The sequence below is a fragment of the Balearica regulorum genome, chromosome 5 (genome assembly GCF_011004875.1).
Source record: "Balearica regulorum gibbericeps isolate bBalReg1 chromosome 5, bBalReg1.pri, whole genome shotgun sequence".
Lineage (NCBI taxonomy): Eukaryota > Metazoa > Chordata > Aves > Gruiformes > Gruidae > Balearica > Balearica regulorum.
Genome location: NC_046188.1, coordinates 15,824,533 through 15,847,193, shown reverse-complemented (window position 1 = coordinate 15,847,193; position 22,661 = coordinate 15,824,533). Strand labels below are relative to the sequence as shown.

At 35.4% G+C, this 22,661-nt stretch overlaps 1 protein-coding gene across 3 annotated transcripts in view; it reads left to right on the top strand.

Annotated features, from left to right (window-relative positions):
* The window catches only part of VRK1 (VRK serine/threonine kinase 1), a 34,448-nt gene extending 14,291 nt beyond the window's left edge, over positions 1–20,157 (top strand). For all 3 annotated transcript variants that reach the window (XM_075753596.1, XM_075753595.1, XM_075753594.1), the window contains 8 exons: positions 191–299; positions 441–533; positions 1,532–1,664; positions 2,947–3,067; positions 3,927–3,985; positions 5,123–5,301; positions 9,658–9,751; positions 19,910–20,157. In XM_075753596.1, the coding sequence (XP_075609711.1) occupies positions 191–299; positions 441–533; positions 1,532–1,664; positions 2,947–3,067; positions 3,927–3,985; positions 5,123–5,301; positions 9,658–9,751; positions 19,910–19,992 (871 nt within the window). In that variant the 3' untranslated portion in view covers positions 19,993–20,157. The remainder of the gene's footprint in view (positions 1–190; positions 300–440; positions 534–1,531; positions 1,665–2,946; positions 3,068–3,926; positions 3,986–5,122; positions 5,302–9,657; positions 9,752–19,909) is intronic.
* The last annotated feature ends 2,504 nt before the right edge of the window (positions 20,158–22,661 follow it).

The window sequence follows — 22,661 nt, the reverse complement described above, 5'->3', positions numbered from 1 at the left end:
TGATGTAAAAATGTTAAGAATTCATTAAAAAAAATTAAAAAAAAAAGTATGTCTCACATATACCTGCAGTCTATCTTTTGAGAGATGTTTTCAATCAGTAATTTGTACAATTAATGCATAGAGAATACTAAGTACAATTCAGTAACTTTGCTGTGTGTTTGTGTTTTTTTTTTTTTTTCCTTGAATTTAGTTACCGATTTATGATAATGGACCGATTTGGCAGAGATCTTCAGAAGATGTTTGACGAGAATGCAAAGCAATTTTCCCATAAAACTGTACTACAATTAGGCCTGAGAATAGTAAGTTTAAAAAACATGTTCTATTTGTACAGTCTGGCTTCCCTGTGTCTTTCGGTTAAATCGCACTTTTGTGCTGAGTACGGGTCCTCTGCTGGGTGGAGCTGGGTACTGCATTTATATGACTGTATTTTGTTTTGTTAGCTTGATATTCTAGAATACGTCCATGAGCATGAATATGTGCATGGAGACATCAAGGCCTCAAACCTTCTTCTGAGTTACAAGAACCCTAATCAGGTATTTCTGATGCATTTTATTCCTCATGTTTTAAACCTTCTATTTGACAACACATGGAAGTGCTTTGAACCTGTGAAATCTAGCAGAAGCTCATTTTTAAGAAAGTATATGGTAACATTATTTCTGCTTGACATTTATATCTAGTAAATGTTCTACAATTTTTTAAATGCATTTTGCTGGACAGTTATCAAATTGACTATTTGGCCTAAATAATATTCTAGAGGAATTCTCAAGATTAAAAAAAAATTGACTCACAAATAGGTATTTGCAGGTGGAAGCTTAAAATTATATAGTACACTGGTAAATTATGTTTGCCTGTCTGCATTGTTACCTCATTCCTTTGTTCAAGAAATCCATCAGATAAGTGTTCTGTTACTTGGAAAAATTGGTCTTTAAAGTGTTGATTGTTCCACTTGATTTACAGAAGTCTTTCATTTTTCTGCATTCTTAAATTTCTTTACTATTCAAACAATGCATATTAGAGTTTCAGAATTACGTATGCCATCTTGCCCAAATGTTTTAGCTCATGAAATAAGTAAAATAATCTCAGTTCTCTTAAAGTAAACTGTGGTGTTAGTGAGGAGTTAATAGTATGTAATAGTGTTCAAATGGGACAGATGACTTTAAAGAGGGTAGGACAGTAAGTGTGTTTATAACTCTATGAACATTACAATGTTTCGGGGTTTTTTGGGGGGTGGGTGTTTTTTGCAAAAAATCTTACTAGCAATAACTAACTATTTTACTGCACTTGTCCTCCTCATCAGCAAGAAATGACTTCCAGATCAGACTACTATATGGAAAACAACAAAACTCGTTGTTTACAAATCATATGTAGCAATCTCAATAAAACACTAACAAAGGATCATTTAAAGTTGAAAAACTCACTATTTTTAATACTTTTAAAGAAGTTATGAGAATGGTTGGGAGTTACATTTGTTATTTGCATATTTTTTCTATTTATAGTTCTTAACCTTACAATTCTTTGTGGAAATTACTAGGTGTACTTGGTGGATTATGGACTTGCCTACCGATACTGTCCTGAAGGAGTTCACAAAGTATATAAAGAAGATCCGAAAAGGTGTCATGATGGAACTATTGAATATACCAGTATAGATGCACACAAGGGTGTGGGTAAGGATGTAAAACTTTGTTCCCAGTAATAGGCATTTGTGTATCCTTTCTATAAATACAAAAGACTCTGCTGCATTGTTTCGTAAACAGCCAGGTTTCTGAATCTACAAAAAATATTTTTTCTTCTCTATGGACTATGCTGGCATTTTTCTTTCTTTCCATTTACTGACTTTTGCTTTGATATTGATTTACTGTATTTTTAATGTATGTTTCTTAAATAGAGTGCCTTAATTTATAAGATGTTTAGTGTATTGCTTTTTATTAAGTAAGTAGAAATGGAATAGTGCTTATGAGATCTTGATAGAAAAACAGGCCCTATTTTCAGCAGATAAATAGTTTGTTCTGTTATCATTGTTCCTTCATATTTAACAAAGATGCACAGTATTCTTTATCTTATTTATAGCTTAATATTTAGAAGATTTTTTAACAAAGCTTCATTTAATTATGAAGTATTATTTCATAATTATGCCTATAGTCACTGAACATCAAAAGGCAGCAAGTGAGAAAAGGTTAAGTATGAAAAGCATGGTCTATGTCTGATTAAACACTGAGGCTTTATAGTGAACACCAATTTTGTTTTTTTCATTCTTAAATTTTGTTTTATTAGCATAAAAGTGTGTCCTGGAAAAATACCAGTTGTTGAGAATTATTATTTACTTCAGGATGAATGGCTGCACCTATGCTTAAAACTGAACATGAACAAAGATGACTTGATTTGCCCATTTGTGCTTCTAGTGTAGTCTGTGGTAAATGTACATGTGCGGATTTTCTTGTTGTGGTTTTTTTTTTTTTGGGCAAAGCTTAGGGATCTGATCTATTATTGTCCTCTGTTCAGTTTTCAGGCCACATAAAATATTGCAGCATTGTGGAATGTTTTTTTCAGGAGCTGGGGTTTCAGCACTATTACCTTTTTATAGAAGGGAAGTAAAAACTGTTTTGAACAGAAAGTCAATCACTTCGCTAACTTGCTTTCTTTTTTCCACAATCTGAGTACTTAAAAAGCTTCCCAAATTGGGATAACTGCAGCATGTCATGTCCTTGAGTAGAAAAAAGAGATTGATAAAGGACTTGAAAATGAAGTTATTCTTCCAGATGTAGGAACAATATTTTTTCCTTCCTTTCTTTCACATTAAAATAAATAATAAATACGGTAGTGTTGCATTGTTAGCATTGGCTTTCTATTGTCTTACCATATTTACAAATTTTAACTGTTGTTAAACTGTGTGTGCTTTATTAGCTGCTCTTATGGTTCTGTTTTTTGTGTGTGTGTATATACATTTAGCACCGTCGAGACGTGGTGATCTGGAGATCTTGGGTTACTGTATGATTCATTGGCTTAGTGGCCATCTACCATGGGAAGATAACTTGAAAGATCCAAATTTTGTCAGAGATTCAAAAATCAGGTGAGAAAGTACTTGTTTTCTTTCTCTTTGGAAACTGAAAATAGGAATGAAAATGTCTTGGAGAAATGCTTTGTACTTTCAGTATGTTCCCTTTTGGTGAGTAGGCTATTGTTTTGTATACCCACCAGTTTCGCTTCATCATGTCTCATGTATCCTTGGCTTGCTTAAATTAAAGTTTACTTGTACTTTCTACTGTTGACTTTTGCATATGTGAGATGCTTATTTATCCTTCACAGTATTGTTGCTTTAGAATACTGTCATGGTTAAGCCAAAAAAAGCACTCTTACCAGTATGCAGGTAACCATTAGTCCTACTTTACAGAAAGAGAAGCATGGAGTATGCGTAGCCTTTACAACACCATGCTCTGAAGTCGGTGGCAGAGATGAGAGCTAAAGGTGGATCTTAAATGTCTTTCAGCATCACTCCAGTTAGAGGGCTACTAATGTGGGATTTTTAGGTTTTTTTTTGTCCTTCTCCCTCACTGTTACATTCCTTTGTCTTCCCCTCTCACTCCCACTCGACCCTGTCTTGTCAGACATTTAATATGAAGAAAGCTGTCCCAGCACAGCAGTTTCTGTCTCGTTAACAAGTATTTGTTATCTGGCTTCCTTATCTCTACTTTTAACACTTTGGCCTCCATCAATGTTAGCGAAGCCAGTTCCCCCAGTTATTATTTTGGCAGTGGATCTGCTCTGAATAATGTCCTAAAAATGGCTATACTAAGTCATACCAAAGGTTTATGTGGTAGTGTTTCCTGTCTCTGACAGCGGCCTAAGCTGGGTACTTAGGAAGTTTATCAGAACATGGCAAGATTCAAACTTTGAAAGAATCAATAGTTTTGAACAATTTTGTTTTTCAGATGTAGAGATAATATTTCAGTTTTGATGGACAAATGCTTTCCTGGGAAAAATAAACCAGGTAGGAGGAGCTATTATAAATTAAAATACTTTAGCTTGTACCATCTGGTAAGCATACTTTAATAATTTGTTTTAATGCCCTTTTTCTTTAAAAAAAAAAAAATATCCATCAGTGTGGCTGCCATCACAAAATTGTAGACAACTTCAGACAATGGGTAGAAACTCTGAAATTCGTACGTACATGGGGTATGTGTAGTGTGTACAAGGGAAGGATGTGCTACTCTATATTCAAATAAAAACAGATCAATTCAGTTGCTGCAAAAGGTGAGGAGTTGTTAGCATCTTTTTTCCTGAAAGGTGTGTGTCAGGCATTGTACTCTAATCTGTTACTTCTTTTAAGTTCTCCTTGTTTACTGAAGTTGGCACCTATTTTTCTTCTTACTTTTATTAGCAACAACAAAGTGGCATGAATTAGATTGTTGATTAGGAGAAGTTTAGACTCTTCCTTTTGGCTGCAGTTATATGAACTGCAGACACTGTTACTTTTGCCTAAAGAACAGTATTAAGTATTTGCAAACATGAAATGTGTAAGTTAATTTTTCACAACTGAATTTTAGAGATTCAAAATGTAAAGTAATGCAAACTTGAAGTCTAGATTGTTTCTATTTGGCACTGGTGATTTTTTTAAACCTGACTCTACTAGAAATACACTTTCTGGGGATCTTAAATATTTAGTTATATTTGGCTACTCCTGGTGATTAGAAGAGAGTTTTCTCTGTCAAATGTGATTTGTCTGGTTTTAGAGTGGTCAAATGTTTCATCTATTTTTTAATCTGTGTTTCAGTCTTGAACTTATGAAGTTCTGAGATAACATCGAGTTTCCTTTTCAACATTTTTAAATGTAGACATAAGAAATACCATGTAAACAAGCATTCATTGGTGAAGATTGGCCTATCACATTTTTTATGACTGACTGTTTTCTTCATTGCAAGGAATGTGTAAAAACAGTGATGCTGTCATCACTGGGTAATGAACCTTGGTATAATTTTTTTCTAAAATGTATTGTAATTATGAGTTTATAAATAACCATTTCAAAAAATGGCGTAAGTAGTGTGTGTACAATTTCTGACTCTTGTTGTAAATGTGAATGATTAAAATGTTTTCAAATAGAAATTAACTGGAGATACTATTTCTTTAGATGAAATAGTCAAATATATGGAAAAGGTGAAGCTACTGACCTATGAAGAGAAACCAGTTTATCAGCATTTCCGAGAAATACTTCTGCAAGGTCTTAAGGCCATTGGACAAAAAGATGATGGAGTGATGGACTTTGGCTTGTCAGAGAATGGAGACTTGCAAACAAATCCCGTACAAAAGGTTTTTACTCTAAAAATTTATGTCAGCTTTTAATGCATTTTTGAGCTAAATAAGAGTTAAAGTAGTATTGGAAGTAAGTGTCATAACTGCATCCAGTAGGAAATAAGCAAATAGTGAAATGTTTAAGTTCTACTTTTATGTGTTATTTCTCTAATTTAACTTCACTAGTTGTTATTAAAACTTAATACAGAATAATGTTTATAGGTGTACTTTCCTAATAGATATCTTGTATAACATAGTGTGTATATATAGTTGTAATGGCACTTGTACAGATGAAGATTCAGTTAAATTACTTATTTTCTTTAAATTGGTAACACTCCAGATGGGTCAAAATACATGTAAGGTAAAATAAGTTGTGTCTTTTGTTTCAAATTAGTTTCCTTTCCGTGACTAGTTCAAAGCTTAGTTTTAAGTATATATCTTTGTGCCAAGCATTTGATTCTGGAATTCACATATTGAACTCACTGTGATCTAATATGTTATTTATGAGTCTTAACTATAGTTGTAGGCTAGGGGTATTTTATTCTTTGTATTTAAGAAGCTTTAAACTCTAGGTTTGGACTCGCATTTGAATACAGTGTAAGAACTTTTTAAGCCTTAGGGAAATCATACATTAAACCAGTTTATAATAACAATAAAAAATGGTCAAATACTCATAGAATCATTTAGGTTGGAAAAGACCTTTAAGATCATTGAGTCCAACTGTATGGAACAATAAATATTATCCTGTACTTCAAACTGGATTTATTACTTGTTTATGTGCATTTGTTAATAACAGGTGGGCAGTTTATTGGTTCCTTTAGCATGAACCAGGGAACTGAGAACTATAATACAGGATAATAGTACAAGAATTCTGCCTGCTTACTGACATGATCAGCAGTGTGTTAAAGATGGGCAAAAAGCACAAAAGAAAAAAAAGCTGTAGGATTTTAAAGTTTTCTGAGGATATATTTCCAGCTTTTCTTTCTTCTTTTTGTCCAGTAAATAGTACTTTGGCTAAAATCATACAGCCATGGTCTTTATACTAGTATTTTCTGCTGAACTGAGTGTAAAGATCTGTCCAAAAGGAGAGTTCATTAGCATAAATTCTTCTGTTCCCCCTGTGGATCGACATGGCTTGAGACCTGTGTTTTGGGGGGAAAAAAAAATAATCTGTTTTTAATGGTTGGCTGGTTTCTTTGCTGAATAAGTTGGTCTGCTGCAGAGCCAACATCTGTGACCTTTAATGTCCTTGTCCAGCAGAGATGGCTGGTGCACATTTCCAATGGAATAAAACTTCAAAAATCTTATTTCTTTAGTCAATATCAGTTAAGACCATTCCCAAAGGGTGGAATAGTACTTTTCCATAGGTTCTTACCTACTAGCATCAAGTAGGAGCTATTTTTTACATTTTTTTTTTTACTTTGTTTGGGATATTGGTGTTTTTTTTTTTTTTTACTTTGAGGAACCATATGCATGGTCAGCATATGTTCAAGCACTTATATAAAAAACAAATGAGTGTTATTGGCCTGTTTGAGTTAAGTGTTTTCATCTGTCTGCTTCATATTGCAGTGGACTTTGTGCTAGCTACTTCATTCCAGCTACTGCTACAGTGTTCACACAGAACAAGATTGTTTGCTTGAAGTCAAGTTGACATAGCTTGCTTGCTTTTGACCAAATACCAGGACAGATGACTCTTCCTTCTATGTTGGATTTTCTAGGCCTTGTAACAGCTGTGGTATAGACTAGGGTGGAAGAACAGGTTGTGTCAGTCCTCCTTCCAAGGGTGTATTTTGCAGTTTTTTTCAAGAATGAACGGAAAGAGGGTCTTCAGCAGGATATCTCCCTTCCCAGAATACATGTTTGGGAACTCATGCTGCTAGGTTTTTCTTGCAGGGAATATCAGACATTGAGAGGCTAGGAGAACAGGAAGATGATTTGTGCTAGTTGAGAATAGCTGGACACTTAGATATGCACAGGAAGAAAGGAATAACATAGAATGCTAACTAAAATTATGTGTATTTTCAGCTGTGATAGAAAGCTCAACTTGATGACTGAGTGTTCAAGATAAGCTCCAAATTTCAAACTCTGTTAGAAACTGCTTTCCATAAAGATAATTTACCATTGATCAGTAGCACCTTGCCTCTGAAAATGAGTATCTTTTAGCACATGCTAAATTTCTTTTGGTATACTTAATATCTAATTTGGAAAAGAAAAATGCAGTCTGGCATCCACCCTTGAGAAGATGGTGACCTCTATTATAGAATATTTATGGCATTTTGGCTGTACTGATCTTTAATCACAACAGGTCTTAAGACACCTACTCTTCAATTCCTTTGGGGCAATCTACCATAATATTTTCTTAAAGCAGTGTTATTTGATGTTCGGAAGTTATTCTATTTCATAGCTAGGAGACAATATTTCTAGCTTCTGTGTAAATAAATTCTTAGAATGTAGGATTCTTCTGTGCTTTCAGTTCGTATAGCTAATTGAACCATGATGTGCATTATACATTGTATATAAGCAAGGTTGTTCTGGAATATCATTCTCCAGTATTGGTATCTGGCTAAAACTCAGATGTCTGCTATATTAACAGTTAACATTTTATTTTCTATATCATGACTCAGGTTTCGCCAGATGTATAAGTAAATGAAACATAATCCACAGTTCTGTTGGAGTTTTGTTGTGGTGGTGGTTTTTTTGGGAGGGAGGTGGGTGGTGGTGTACTGTATAGTAAATGCATGTTGGTTTGTGTGTGTGGTATTTTATAGTACTTCTAGCAAAACAAGAAGCTAACAGTACCATGTATTGAAGGAAGTATCTGGAGCTCTTGATTAAATTATTTAGGGCAAGGATCACATCTTACTTTTGTCTAGTGCTGAAGAGTTGCTGGGAAATATTGGAAGTAAACTAAACTGGAAAAATATGGATCTTTGTGGTTCCTTCTAATGTTCAGCTTCAGATGCGCAGGTGTTGCTTTTGTGAGATGAATGCTGCCTGATTTGTACTGCTATGTAGTTCACCTGCATCAAGATTAAGAAACCCCTTTTTATTAAATAAGCTTGGAAACAAGATAAACGTATTTTGCTTTTGTGTAGCACGTATTGGATATCTCTTTCTGATGAGCGTTTAAAATGTTTTCTAGTACAATTGGGAGGAATGCATTATCTCTCATATAAAAGCAGTACAGCGCTGAAATAGTCCTCCTTAATTTTGGTCAGAATGAACAAAAGTGTCTGTGTTTATTCCTGCCTAATGCATCACAAATCTGCTGACATGCTAACCTTGGAGTCTTGGCTGGCGGTAATCAGGCCTGTGCACCGGCAGGAAAGATGTACCTAATGCACTCCATCAGTGCAGTTTGCATATGGAAGTTCTCACAGGGGAGCTGCCCTGTGCCAGCTGAGGGTTACCTGCCCACTGCAGTTATTGTATGTAATTATCGAACCAATCTGTTCAGCCCAGCAGGGTTTAGATGGTAATCATGAAGCAACACTTTGGAAAGGAAAGATGTAATGCACTCTCCCCTTCTCTCGTGAGCTATGTGAAGTTGTACCCACTCTTAAAGCTGTATTAGTAAAGCTCTCGTCTCATGCAATTAAAAAAAAATAAAAAAGGAAAAGATAAACTCTTGCAGTGTTCATCAAAGTTATCATCTATGTCTGATACAGATACAGGTCAACTATCCTTTGCAAAAATCACGTGGCTTTAAAAAAAATAATCTTTCCATAACTACCTTAAGAATACTTTGCAATAGTAAGATTAATTGTAATACACAGATAATAACAGTTCTATCCATTTAAAGATTTTAAGATAATGTACCTTGAATAGAGTTCAGATTTCCCAAGTACCTCTCTTTGGAACAGAACCCATAGTTGCTATTAGAAAAAAATAATAATGTACTGTCAGTGGGTGTTAGCTACTTTTAAGCTGTGCAAAGAAAGCCTTAAGATGTAAGGATCCAGATAAACTTGAATTTAATGAGGTGTAATTGCTTTTAAAAAAGCAATTAACATCAACTTTGGGTAAAATGTTTTTCTGTGTTTAAGATTTTCCGATTGCTCCTTTTGTAACAGTTATTCAACGTAAATAAAAAAACAGGTTTTGATCATAAAAACTTGTATTTTCATACATTAAAATTTCAACTCCTAATGTGATTTGCAAATCGGGGAACTGAACTTTTAAATTGTCTATTGCCTAGTACTAGTATTCTTGTGTTAATATATGAATAAATTTTCTCTACAACTGGAGACGTTTTATAATATATGAAGAGATAATGCTTAAAATTGGGGAATACCTTGTGAGGATAAGATATTTTCTACTTTGTGTGGTCTTTTCTGCACTTGAGTTCACTTGCCTTTTTTTTGTTTCTAACAGAAAAAAAGAAAGGCAGCAGTTGCATCCAATGAGAGCAATGAAGCAGAAATGGAAGATGCAGGAAGTCCAGAAAAAAAGAAAGCTACTTCGTCTAGTAAGTCAAAAGATTGTTCTCATGGTCACATGTACTGGTGTGGTAGGTTAACCCTGGCTAAGGGCCACACTCCCACCCAGCCACTTGCTCCCCTTCTCAGTGGGTCAGAAGGAGAAAATAGGATGAGAAAACTGATGGGCTGATACAAAGATACAACCATCTACTGTTGTGGACAAAACAGACTCAACTTGGGGAAAATTAATTTAATTTATTGCCAATTAAAATAAATTTGGGCCTTTGTCTTTTGACAAAGACAGACATTAAAACAACACCTTTCCTTCCCCTTCTCCCAAACACAGCTTAACTTCTTTTCACTCTAGGCACCTCTATGCCACTCACTGAGCAGGCATGGAGAAGTATATTATGGTCTGTACATAGCATTTTCTCTCTGCTGCTCCTTCTGCCTCACATTTTTCCCCTGCTGCAGTGTGGGCTCTCTCTCATGGGCTGCAGTCCTTCAGGAAAAAAAAATGTGTTCCAGTTGCTTCAGCAAATATGTGTCTGCTCCAGTGTAAGCTCTCCCACGAATTGCAGGGGATATTGGCTCCATCCTGGATCCTCCATGAGCTAGGGAGGGAATATCTGCTCTGGTGCTGTGGAGCACTACCTCTGTCCAGTGTTTTTCGCCCTTTCTTAAATGTTTCACAGGGGTCCCACAAACAAGTTGGGCTCAACTTTGGCCTGTGGTGGGTTTGTTTTGGAGCCAGCTGGAATGGGTTGTGTTGGGCACAGAACAGCACCTGGCCCCTTCCCACAGAGGCCACCGCTGTAGTCGACCCCAGCTTACCAAAACCCTGCCACATGGCCACATATACCCAACACAACAGTTCAAGTGCTTTTTATCTTTCATAATTTCTATTTAGATTAACTCTAATAAACCAGAAATATTTAAACTTTCTGTGAAAGAAAGTTATATTCTCCAATTATATGCTGCCTAAAGCTGGTAGAAATGCCAGGTGATAAAAATTGGTGGTCGTACCCTGTTATTTTGCCATCATTCATTCTCTCCTCCATTCTCATTCTCATTTTGGTCCTCCTGTCTTGTCCAATTCACTGTCACAATATGCTGACTCCTCAGGACTACTTCATCACAGTGTGTTAAAGCCAGGGGCTAGCAGCAGCAGCAGCTTCCAAAAGTGAGTGTATTTAAAGTCCAGGAAAGGATCAGATATAAGGATAGAAAATGCTGAAGCTACATTTCAGATAATTTGGCACAGTTTCAGTGTTGTCTGGAAAAAGTCATGGACAGATAAAGTAAGATTATTGTAAGTCCAAGATCAGAAATCTTCAGTAGATCTGTAAAGGGTAAGCTTATGGTGAATGTCCAGTCAAACGGATTTCTGGATCTAACCTCCTAACTCCTTCATGTAGATGTGAACTGAATTCAAGTAATTACAAAGATACTTTTCCTAAAGAATTTTTGCTTCAGACTTTTAAAATAAAATACCACATGCTGATGGTGGTCAAGTAGTCTAAAAATAATAAAGCAGTAGCACTAGAGTCTACCCCGAAACAATTCTACTTTTTAAAAAAAGGTTTGATGAAGGAGTATGGTAAGATGGGAAAATGTAACATTTCAAAGACAGTAATGTTATTGGTAAATTATGGATTTACCCTAGTATATTTACTCAAACAGTATGGTACAAAGTACAAGTAATTAAGCTAATGTTATTCCAAAAGGTGACACTGCTCTGTTCATTTTCAGCTGTTCACATTATAGAATTCTGATCGTTAAAATCAGTGATTATTTCTCTTACTTGAATGCCTTTTGAATTGTTGACTTCAGTTTATTATGAATTTTCTAGTTTGTAAGTGGCTGAAAAAATGTTAATTAGATTATACTTTCTTTGAAGGAAATACAATGATTTGATACGATGCTGATATTTATTCATAGTTTTAGCATTTTAGATTCTGTTTCAGACCTTATAACAAAATATTTAATACAGCTGACTATTTTCTGGTTGTAATTTTATACACATGAGCAGAATATACTTTAATTTTATAATATATAATACACTTTTTTTCGGGATTGTAGGTTGAAACTCTCATAGATAGAGATGAAAAAGAATTTGAAGAATTGCAATCCAAGTGGTAGCATCAGCTTTTTGTAAATGCTAAGGTTTTTCTGACTAAGTAAAGGCACTTGGAAGGCTATATAAATTTTCAGCATCCAGTGATTAAAATGAGCGATGGACATAAGCTTAGATTTAAACCTCCTCTTGCCAATTCAATAGAGTTACAGGTGAAATGGTTCTAATTTCACCTTTTTATATTACCTGATTTAACGAATACCAAGTGGGGGGAGTGTATCAAATGATTTCAGGTGAAAAGTGATACGTGTACTTACTCATTTTGTTCTCTCCTCCAAATTTGGAATTAAAAACTTTACCTCTTATTACATGATTCATAAATCTGTGTTTCATAATCTTATTATTATGATACTTTTGATAAATTGAAAATAGCTGATTATTATAGAAATACTTAAAACTGTGTTTCCAAATCTGACTAGTTTTACGTTCCCACTGACTTGTTTCTCTGTTATGGAATTAGTCCTGTGACTAAAAAATTATCCTAAAGTTTACTGACTAGTAAAATGGATAATTTCTTGATACCTCTTAATTGTAGAAATTGAAGTTTAGTCATACAGGAACATTTTAAAAGTTCTTGAAATGCTATCTTATTTGTTTCTAAAAGGGGATGAATATGGGCAGACAGGGATTACTCTTCAGGTGTTCAAACAACTTCTCATGAGTGTTTAGACTTAAAACAGTGGCAAGAAAAGCCATGCAGCCTCTTGCTGTTCAGCTAATTAGCATTAACCGCATCTGACTAGGCAGTTTGTGTAATCCAGTCCAAAAATTAGTCGGCCCAAAAAGATCCTGATCAGCTGTGCAGCAGTTTGAGTACACCAGGGTGCTCAGTGCTACAGGGACTCTGCCAGTAATGAAATCTGCTACTGCTGGGGCTGAGGAGCCCCCAGGCTTGGCAGAGGAAGAAGAAAGAATGGCACTGAGAAAAGACGGACATCTTGAAATTCTTGCTTCTTCCCTCTGCTCCCCCTGGTTGCTCTCAGCTTAAGAGTGGCCACTTCAGATGAGTTCAGTAAAGGCCATCTCTTTCAATCATGTCAGCCATCGGTGTTTCTGGAGCTGTCAAGCATGAGTGTTAGACTCTTCTTTTTAGAAAACAGAGTTTGAGAAAGCCCTCAAGAAACAAGCTGTGTTGTACTTCCAAAATAAGATGCACAAAATTTTGTGGAATTCTTAAATTGTTTTTTTTTTTAATTTAAATTTGCATGTTACCAGTTTCTTCCTTTTTTTCCCCTGTGATAACTGGAACTCATATGCTTTCCTGAAAGCTGGAATTTTAAGAGGTTTCCTTTTTTAAAGTAACATGGATGATGTTGAAGTATCATATGTCAATGTGTCTCCAAGAAAAATGTTATCAGAAGAGATGGTTTCTATTTAAACGACAAGTTTTTTTTCACACTCTTACAGCTCCGTTTTCAGTATTGGCTGTCTTCATGTATGATAGTAAAATGTACAGGCTTATAAGTGATGACAGTGTTAAAGCAGCATACCAAATTTTGGCATACACTGTACATATCCACCAACGCTTCTGCAGGGGTGTACTGCATAATATTAATAGGACTAATAATGCTTATTTTTAATCAGTTTGTATGGAATAGGCAGCTAGTATAGAGAACATTGGTAAAAATGGCATAAATGCTGCAAAAATAAGAGTTTCATGATTTGTAAATAATCCTAGGTTCAAAGCTACCAGTAGAGATAAAACCTCTACCACTGGCAGTTTTTTTTTAATCTAGAGGTTGATGAAGATTGGGTTATAGAAATACAGTATTTTTTTAGAATAGATTTTTTTTACACTAGCCTTTTTTATTTTCTGTTGGGATTATTTTTTTTTTAAACAGTTTTGGGATTTATGAATTGGGACAGTATAGAGAGAAATACTGAAGTAGACACGACAATGAAAGTACTTTATTTTTGTAATGTAACTTTTAATAGTCAGTGCTGCTATGTGTTGGAATTGTGCATGTCTGTATTGCTGGATAGCCTCTAGCATCGTAAGGCTTTAACTGGGGTCTTTGGTTACTCTTGCAGTATAAATAAAGAACTATGTGAACAGCTCTGATATGAAAACAGTCATACTGATGGATTGGTTAGAAGGCATTCCAAAATGGAGGTTTAATAGTATTTCTCAATTAATAGGTGCTTAGCTTGATGTTTATTTACATTGCATGGTTTTGCATAAATCAGTATCTGGGTTATTGTCTTAGAAATCATTTTTTTCCTTTATTCAAGCAAGATTTATTACTTAACATTGGATTAAATCTACACTTAGGCTCGCTTTTATATTTAGAGAATTATTGGCCTTGTCATCAAGGTTTAGGGGAAGGCAAATGATACGGTTTTTTTGAGCTTGTTTATGGTGCCACTTGTTACTTGTCTTTCTGCTCTGCACCAGTGCCTGCCTTATAGGCAGATTTTTACCTCTATTTTATACCTCAATACAAACATTTTCAGCCAAACCTGTACTGTACAATAGTTCTAATTGTCTGTTATTCATCTGTTCCTTCTTGTGAAAGATTTGGTGTTGACTAGTATCTGTAACAGACTCCAGGAGCAAGTGGGTATTAGTCTTAAAACAGAGTGTCTTTCTCTGTGACTAGTCACCAAAAGATCTGTTCTTTTCTGCACCATTCTTAGCCTTCTTGTACCTGTTGCAGGAATGCTGCGAGTTAAATGTTCTAGTATGAGAGTTATGTGATCTGGTTTTAGAAGTTAAAAGTGTGCGCTTCTATGTTGTATCTAGAAATGGGAAGATTCAGGTTTTGGAGCAGAGAAATACTGCTCTCAGTTTTCAGAAATATTGACAAACTTGCTTCTGTATTTTGCATTAAGTGTATTAAAACACAATATGAAGTGATCTCTATCTTTTTATGGCCTGCCCCAAAATTGTTTGAGGATCTTCAAAAGCTACTTAAATTAGAAGAGTACTGGTAGGAGGTGATTTTTAAGTATAAAGATCCTTAAATATTATGGGTAGGAAGGTTAAAATAAATTACATATAAAACAAATATATCTTTGTGGGTTTTCCTTTACATGTAGAACTAAATTTAAGAATAAAAGTGATGTTGGCTTTTTTGTTGTTCTTCTGTGACCTGAAGATGTATTCCTTTTTCAAGATTGCAGGTAATAAATTTGAATTAAACTTTGTTCCTCCTGCAAATCACTGTGTGGTAGAGAGGAGGGCTATTTTTAAAGACATGCTGCATGTGACTACTGATTTATATGTGTATGTACAATTGTGTTTTGGGATGTCTTCAGAAAAGTATTTTCGACAAATAGAAGTAAATCAGTTTATCTGGAACAATTTTATGTTAATTTTTTTAAAATAACACTCATAGATTTGATGTTATCTTTCAGAAATACACAGGCATAAAGTCATCAAATAATATATTCTTGTGTGGTGATGTTTGTCCATATTATTTAGAAATGTATGGGCTTCATTTGTTGCAGGAAACAGAGGACTTAGAAGAGCAGAGTACCTAGAACCTAACCCCATCCCATAACTCTACAAACTTACCTTCTTCTCTCTCATCCCCACCCTGCAATCATATATTTCCTGGAATTCAAGTCCATATTGCCATTCTTCTGGTTTCCTGTTCTTTTTTCTGAATCATATTTCTGATTTCTTTAGAGAAAAGAGCTGCGGGGAAAAGAGGACAAGGCAACTAACCAAAACTGTGGTTTGTCACTCTTGCAGTTGTTTCAACAGCCTTCAAAGTACTGAAAAATTCTTGTTTGAGAAGTGTTACCTGACAAGTTTTTATCAGCTATGCAGGGTTCCCTGGCAGTTAGGAAAAGGCTTGTCAGAGGACTACATACTCCTTCTTATTTAATCTTCTCAGAAGAAAACTAGCTCTTCCTTTGTACCATATTCTAACTGCCCAAACTGATTTGAGAATGGTAGATGAGCGTGATGTGTAACGCTCGTTAGATGCTGAACAGCCTGGCTTCAATTCCTATTTGATGTTTGCAGCTGGATGCTGAGTGTAGTCTTTCAGCTTCCAATGCTATTTTTTTTCTTATTCCTTCCATATGTAAATAGCAGTTATATGGGTTCCATTCTCGTTTACCCTTTTCAGTTTGAAGATTGTAGAACCCTTTTAAGGTGCAGTTGAAGAAAAAAGATCTTCTAAGGGAGTCTTCCAGTGAAATGACTTGGTTACTTCATATGATCAAAGACAGCTGAAATATGACTGAAGCACATGTTGCAAGACAAAAGTGATACTGTGGTCAGTGGAAGAATTCTGAAGAACTGTCAGTCCTAAATTTGTCTCCTTTGGAATTACAGATCCACAATTAGTTACTTAAATTAGTAACAGAACATATTATTGGATTAATTTATTGCACTGAGATCTGATGTAGTGGCATATGCAAGACCATACCTAGTTGACTAGGGAGAGTTGTGTTAGGTCGGTGGACCTCTCATTCCAACTTCATCACTTCTCAGCTTAACTGTGGCAATTCAGTAGATGTGGCATGAAGTTGCCAGCATTAAAGAAATGCCTCTCATAAGGCTGTCCTGCTGTACAGTTTTATTTTTCTTACAAGACCTATGTGCGTTTTTGAAATGGTGTATGTAGAATCGGGAAACGAGGAAAAGGGACATCAGGTGGTGATCTGCTCTATACACCAGCCTAAGGACAGGCTTATCTATCTACATCTACATATCTTGATACATACCTCTGATTAAAATTCTAAAATATCCCTGGTCAACACAACTTGTAATACTTAACTATTCTTACTACTAAAAAGGATTTGATAAGGTGGAGTATTTTCTTTTGGAATTTTTAGTACCTAATATGAATTTCCCTTAAGCTTCTTAGTTGTCCTACCCACTGTGGACATGAAAATTGCTCTCATTTTATGCAGCAACCTTTTGCACATTTGATGAGTAAAAAAGGCTGTACCATCACATTTCTCTTCCATTTTTTTCCTTTCTTCAGATAAACTAGTTAAATTATTTGTTTTGTTTTGTTAGAGAACTAGAGACCATGCTCACCACTCCTGACTTTTTTCCTTCATTTTTCTCAGAACTTTCTTGAAGGGTAGAGCCGAAGACTATACACAGTACTGCTGAGCTTCTTTTGTAAAGTTGCTTTGTAATACTGTTTACATGGAGAGGATCAGATATCACAATCAACTTGTCTAATAATTCCTCTAGAGCCTGTGGGACTCTTTATGCCTCTGCTGAACTTTGTTCTAGTCTCAAAACAAGCTGTGCAGTGACACCATCTGGTTTATTTTTGCCTATATAATTCTTCTTCATTTAAATTGCTGTTTCAACCTAATTCAGTTTAATCTGCTTTATAAAAACCCTCTCCTTTGCTTGTAATAGCTTTGTTTGTGTCCTCATTTGGTGCTGCCCACACAGGACTTCTCCTGTTTGCAGAAACAGAATTGACATTTCTCCCACAAGAAAAGTTTGTGGGGAGGGGGCAATATAAGTTATCAGGCTAATTTTGAAAATGCAGATGAGCTTTTTTTGGTACATAAGACCTTCAGTTCTGAAATAGCTGTAAACTTTGAAGCTAAACATGGGTTGACAGCAGTTATTCTGAGTTTGACATCATTAACTTAATCGAATAGTTTAAGAGAGTATTTCTGCTGTGTAAGTTTGAAATTATGAATAAAAGAACCATGACGAGGATTTTTTTTCCTTTCTGTTGTGATTCAGTTAGAGATTCTCCATGAACATGGTTTGTTTAGAAAAGCCTTGAAAAGAACTCATTAATGCAATAAAGAGAAAGGAAAAATCAGAGACAGGGTAGCTCTCTTCTCTTTGGTATTCCAGCGTGGGTAACTAGAAATGGGTAAGCTCTTACTGATTAGGAATTAGCGAGCTTCAATGGCTTGTATTGTCCGTGATGACCATGAAATACTACATTCCTGAAATACAAGCATGAAAATCTGATAAACAATTTCCTTTTTTCTCTCTAAACAAACACCTGTAGTATTTTCCTACCTAAGGTCATCATTTTCATATTGACAGTCTTTCTGATAATAGAACATGGATTTGACCTGTCTTTGCAGCATTTGGTCATACAGTCTATGATTGCAAGAGAAGAAAAATCAGTTACCTCAGTCAAAACTGGTGAAGATTAATGAAAGGGAAAAAGATCAGGTTATTGGGTTTTTTTTATTGAAGAGAAACCTTTGGTCATTCTCTGCTTTCTGTTGCAATGCAAAGATTCCAGGGAAAAATCTTGTGAGGGATGGAGCGAGGAAAACTGGTACGGCTCATGCAGTTGGTAGGATAACTTGGCCTACATACCACTAAGACTACTCAATTTGAAAACTCAGAAGACATGTCTGTTGTTAGAATTCACAATTATAGTAGCTGAAGTATTTTGTGACTTTGAAAAGTATAAGCTAATTCTTGAAAATAAACCAGAATTTAGCTGAGAGGAGGAATGATTTACATAGTTTAGTTACTACTTTAGTTTAAGATACCTGCTTCTATGGCTTTAGCTACTTGTTCTCGTAAGGGTACGAGAATAGATTGGACTTATACATGGCAGTTGGGGAGGTGGTGGTATTTTGCCAGATCAGATCTTTCATTGATAAAGCTGCTTTGCTGAATAAGAGGCTATTACCAGAGCTGTCTGTTGATGGTTTTTGTTTGGGTTTTTTAAGTGATTTATTAATCAAAGATGTATTATCTGACAAAATCTATTTGTAGTTTTATGTTGAATGCAGCAAATGCTTTTTCAAAGTTAATTTTGATATTCTTAATTTCAAATTAACATTTTAAGAGCAAATTAAGTTATGTAAAATTAGAAAAAACATGAAAGCAAAACTATTTGCAATAGTTCTTTGCTTTTCTTGGTGTGGTTTTGGGTAGACTCAAGACTATTTTGGTTTGTTTTGCATTGTTCTCTGCCTCCTTGCTTTCCCCCAAATTTACTCATTGAGCTTGAATGATCAGTGACTCATACTGCTCAAAGGCTGTTGTCTTATGCAAGCAGCTTCTTTCTTAAGGACTTCCATTTTACCTTTTTTTCTTTGTCAGTAATGCAGATCAAGAAGTTGACAGGAACTGTAGAGTTATATATAGTTTTACAAGCAAGAACTTAAATAGTTAGGCATCCTGAGTTCAAGGAGGAAATTAGGATTAAAAAAAAAAATACCGTGAGTAGGAGAGGAAAAACATTTAATTGTTACTGCATTTGTGAAAATGGTAGCAATTTTTATTATATGTAATATTTTTTCTCAAAGCAGCTACAATTGAATGCGATTCACGGAAATGAGCTGTGATGGGGTTTGTCGTGTTTTGTTTTGTTTTTTTTTTTTTTTAAACTTTTCCCTGCTAGTAGGCAGGAAAACATCAAAGTGCAGAGAGTTTTTTTATTATTGCATTTAAGTATGGTCTCTTTGAACAACCTGCCTGCCAGGTTTGTTAGGAATCTTATTTAGATGGCACTGTTCGTTACCTTTGTTAATAAAATATTGACAAATAATAGCTTGAAATCTGTAGGTAAAGTTGCATTGATAGCTGAGCTGATTTAACAGCTCAACACTGACAAACAAAAACCTTCCTCTTTTCTACTTGTGTGCCTTCCACCTCCCCTTGTATAAGTTCCAGTTGGAACGCTCTAAGCTGCTGCAACTTACTAAACTATGAGAATCCTAGGCCAAAAAAAAGTTATTTGCCAGGTTATGGAGCTGGATCAGCTTAGCACAAGGTCCAAAGAGCACCAAAAAAAAGGCTTCGTACTGGAAGGGATCGTAGAACTGACAGTTGGTGCATGGGGAGGAAGGAGGGCTTTTAGGATTTGGAGAGGATCTGATTCTTTATCTTTTGGTGGAGGCGAGCTATTAAATTGGCTCAACTGTATGTAGTGCTACAGTTTGAGAAGTTGAATTGTACAACGTGTTTTTCAGGAGAAAATCTGTGCCCAGAAGTTGTGGTAAATTATTCAGAGTCCATGTCATGTGTCCCCCATCCCCCTGGTCAAAACTAAATGAATGATTTGAGTTGATCTGTCCTCTTAAAGACTACAAGTATTTTCTTGTGATCTATTTCTGTTATTTTATTGAAAGTCTTTTTGTCTGTTTGTTTGAATTGCAGATGTAGTAGCTACCAGAACCCAGCAGATGACCTCACCAAAGCCCAAGAAAGGCACAGCAACCAAAAAGAAAGTTCAGAAGTAAATAAGAGATGGAACAACAAATGAAGTTGCTCTTTAGCACATCTCTGGGTTTTCTTCAGTTACTGTAGCACTGGAATATTTTTCTTTCCTTTTAAAATGATGAATCCTGTAAAACATGGACTGCTGTTTGTACCTGTTTTTGAAGAATAAATGTTTTATTAAAATATTTGCATAATTTATGTATACTTTAATACGAATGAAAAATTTTGCCAACTTTGAAGTGAGGATGCATTTTTATTCTTTATACACACAAATTCATGTCTTAAAGGCAGACTAAAAGAAAGTGGTTTTTTTCTGCTTTATGTAAAAATAAAGACTTATTTAGTTTTGTTAGGGGTACTTTATAAGGAACAGCAGTGTAGCATCTGCTTTCTTCTAATTTTGAGTAAAGTCTTATTAGAGGTCACTTAGATGTACACTGAGATGAAGTCTGAAATAGTAGAGACATCTTTTAAATATGAATTAAAAAGAGAACATAAGACAAAAATCACATCCTTCTAGTTTGTTATAAAATGTGTTTAAACAATGCTTTGGAGGACAGGTAGTGAATTTTAGTTATTTCTTTTTTGCACAGTTTTTCTGTTTGTATCACTTTTCCAATTATTCAGAGTTTCTCTGGAAAGAAAAGAGACCAGAATTTCAGACATGGGGCCCAGGGCAAAGAAAAAAAACAACGGAGAACCAGTGCTCATTCTCAACCCCCTCCCGCAGGTTTTCTTTTTATATTAGTGAAAATGCTAGAAGAATTATAATTATGAGTAACTTTGTAAAGTATCTAGTTCCAGTGAAAACTTCACTCACCTATGCTTGTCATAACAAAATAATGGTTTACCTTTTTTTACTAGTTGAGAAGCATGTAATCTTTATCAAAGTACTTCCTTGCTTGGCTTTGAGTCTTCAGAGTTGTAAGTCAAAATACGGGGTGTTTAATTTTGGGGTGAAATACCACTACTTCTCATTTAGATACTGCAAAAATACATGTAATCAGGGCATGAACTTCTTATCAGGGAGATGGCTTTATGAAGTTTGACGAACCAAAAGGAGTCCATGTGAGCCAATGGGTAGTGTATTTGTGTGGATGTCCAGTGCTTTGCTTGCTTGATTGTGTAATGTCTGAGTAGCTACTCGCTGAAATAAATATGTGGTAGTGTAAAATGTTGAATGAATGAATGATGAGGCTATGTTTTCAAAACAAGGGAATCCATTGTTTTGAAATAAAACTGGAATAACATTTAAAAGATCTAGTGCCTTCACATTTCTGTTCTGACTGCTATATGCTCATTTTATTATTAGCAAATTAGTATTAGCAAAGTGTGGGTGATGACTTTAAGCATAGCATTCTCCTTGCTTCAGATGTAAAAATAGGACTGCTAAAGCCTCTCTCATATTTAAAACTCCTCAAGTCAAGCTATCATTTTAATGACTGCATTTCATCATTTTGTTCAAAAAGTACAGTTATACTATTCTGAAGAACTATTGTCAGGAAAGCATATTGTGTTCTCTTGCTTGTCTTGCATACTCAAAGTAAAGGTCATTTTGTTGTAATTTAGTTGTTTGACATTTTAATTTTTTTAGTAACTTACTAGTAAGCTTCCTTTTTTTACTTTCCAAGTTTTGAAGGAGTGTTTTCTTTTGATGCTACCAGACACAGACATTTCCATATATTAGAAAAGAAAGTTTTGAGATTCAGATTTCATAAGCCACCCCTACCTCCTCCCACCCCAAAAACATCCTGGAAAAAGTTTGTACTGGCAAGTGTTCTGCGAAGAGAAAGGGTGCTTTGCATTCTAGGTGAATGTTTCAGGGCTTGTCTCTGCTCACAAGAGACTGCAAAACTACAGTCTTCACGGGCAAGAATGTCTCTCGCTTGTAGTAAACTGCAATGATGTTGAAAGTGCAGGACGGTTTGGACGAGCCAAGTGGCAGGCTGTGATAATAATACCTGCGGTACTACCGTATGTGTTGCATACAGTAATGTGCTTGCACACATGTGCGTGTGCTGTTTTGCAAAACAGCCATGGGGAAATACAACACTTTATAAGAGGCGGAGGGTGTAGTAGGTTATTGTTGACATCGCCATTTAAAAGTAAAGCCCCTAACACAAAAGAAGCAAGCTGCCTTTAGACTGCATTTACTGCTCTTGATGACTCCAGTTGTGTGTAAATATTAGAAAACAGCAGGGTCCTGCATTCCAAGAATCACTTGAGCAGTGCCATGAAGACAAGTGTCCTTACTGGTATTGTAGTCATACTCCCAAGCTCTCCTGCTGTTTCTAATCTGTGCGCACAGCCGTGAAAAAACTGGACTGACATTTACAGGCACAGCAGGGAGACACTTGAGTAGGGAATGTTAAAGACTCCGCTACCTATGTTTCAAAGTGGCCACCATACATGATAAATCTTCACAGGAGAACTAGTCGGCACTTCAGCTGATGGTGTAATGAGGATATTGATAATGAAGCACAGAATGCTTCTTTTAGTGCTTGAACATTTTGCAGACAGATTGTTTATATTTTTCCCCCTAATCTAAAATATCTGGAGAGAGAATCAAATTTAGGATGGGTATAAGATTTTTTTTAGATGATGCTGATTTGGTAATTTTTACAGGGACATTTCCCCATCAGTTAATATAAAATCATAACATAATTCCTGATAGCTGTTGCAGCTAGCA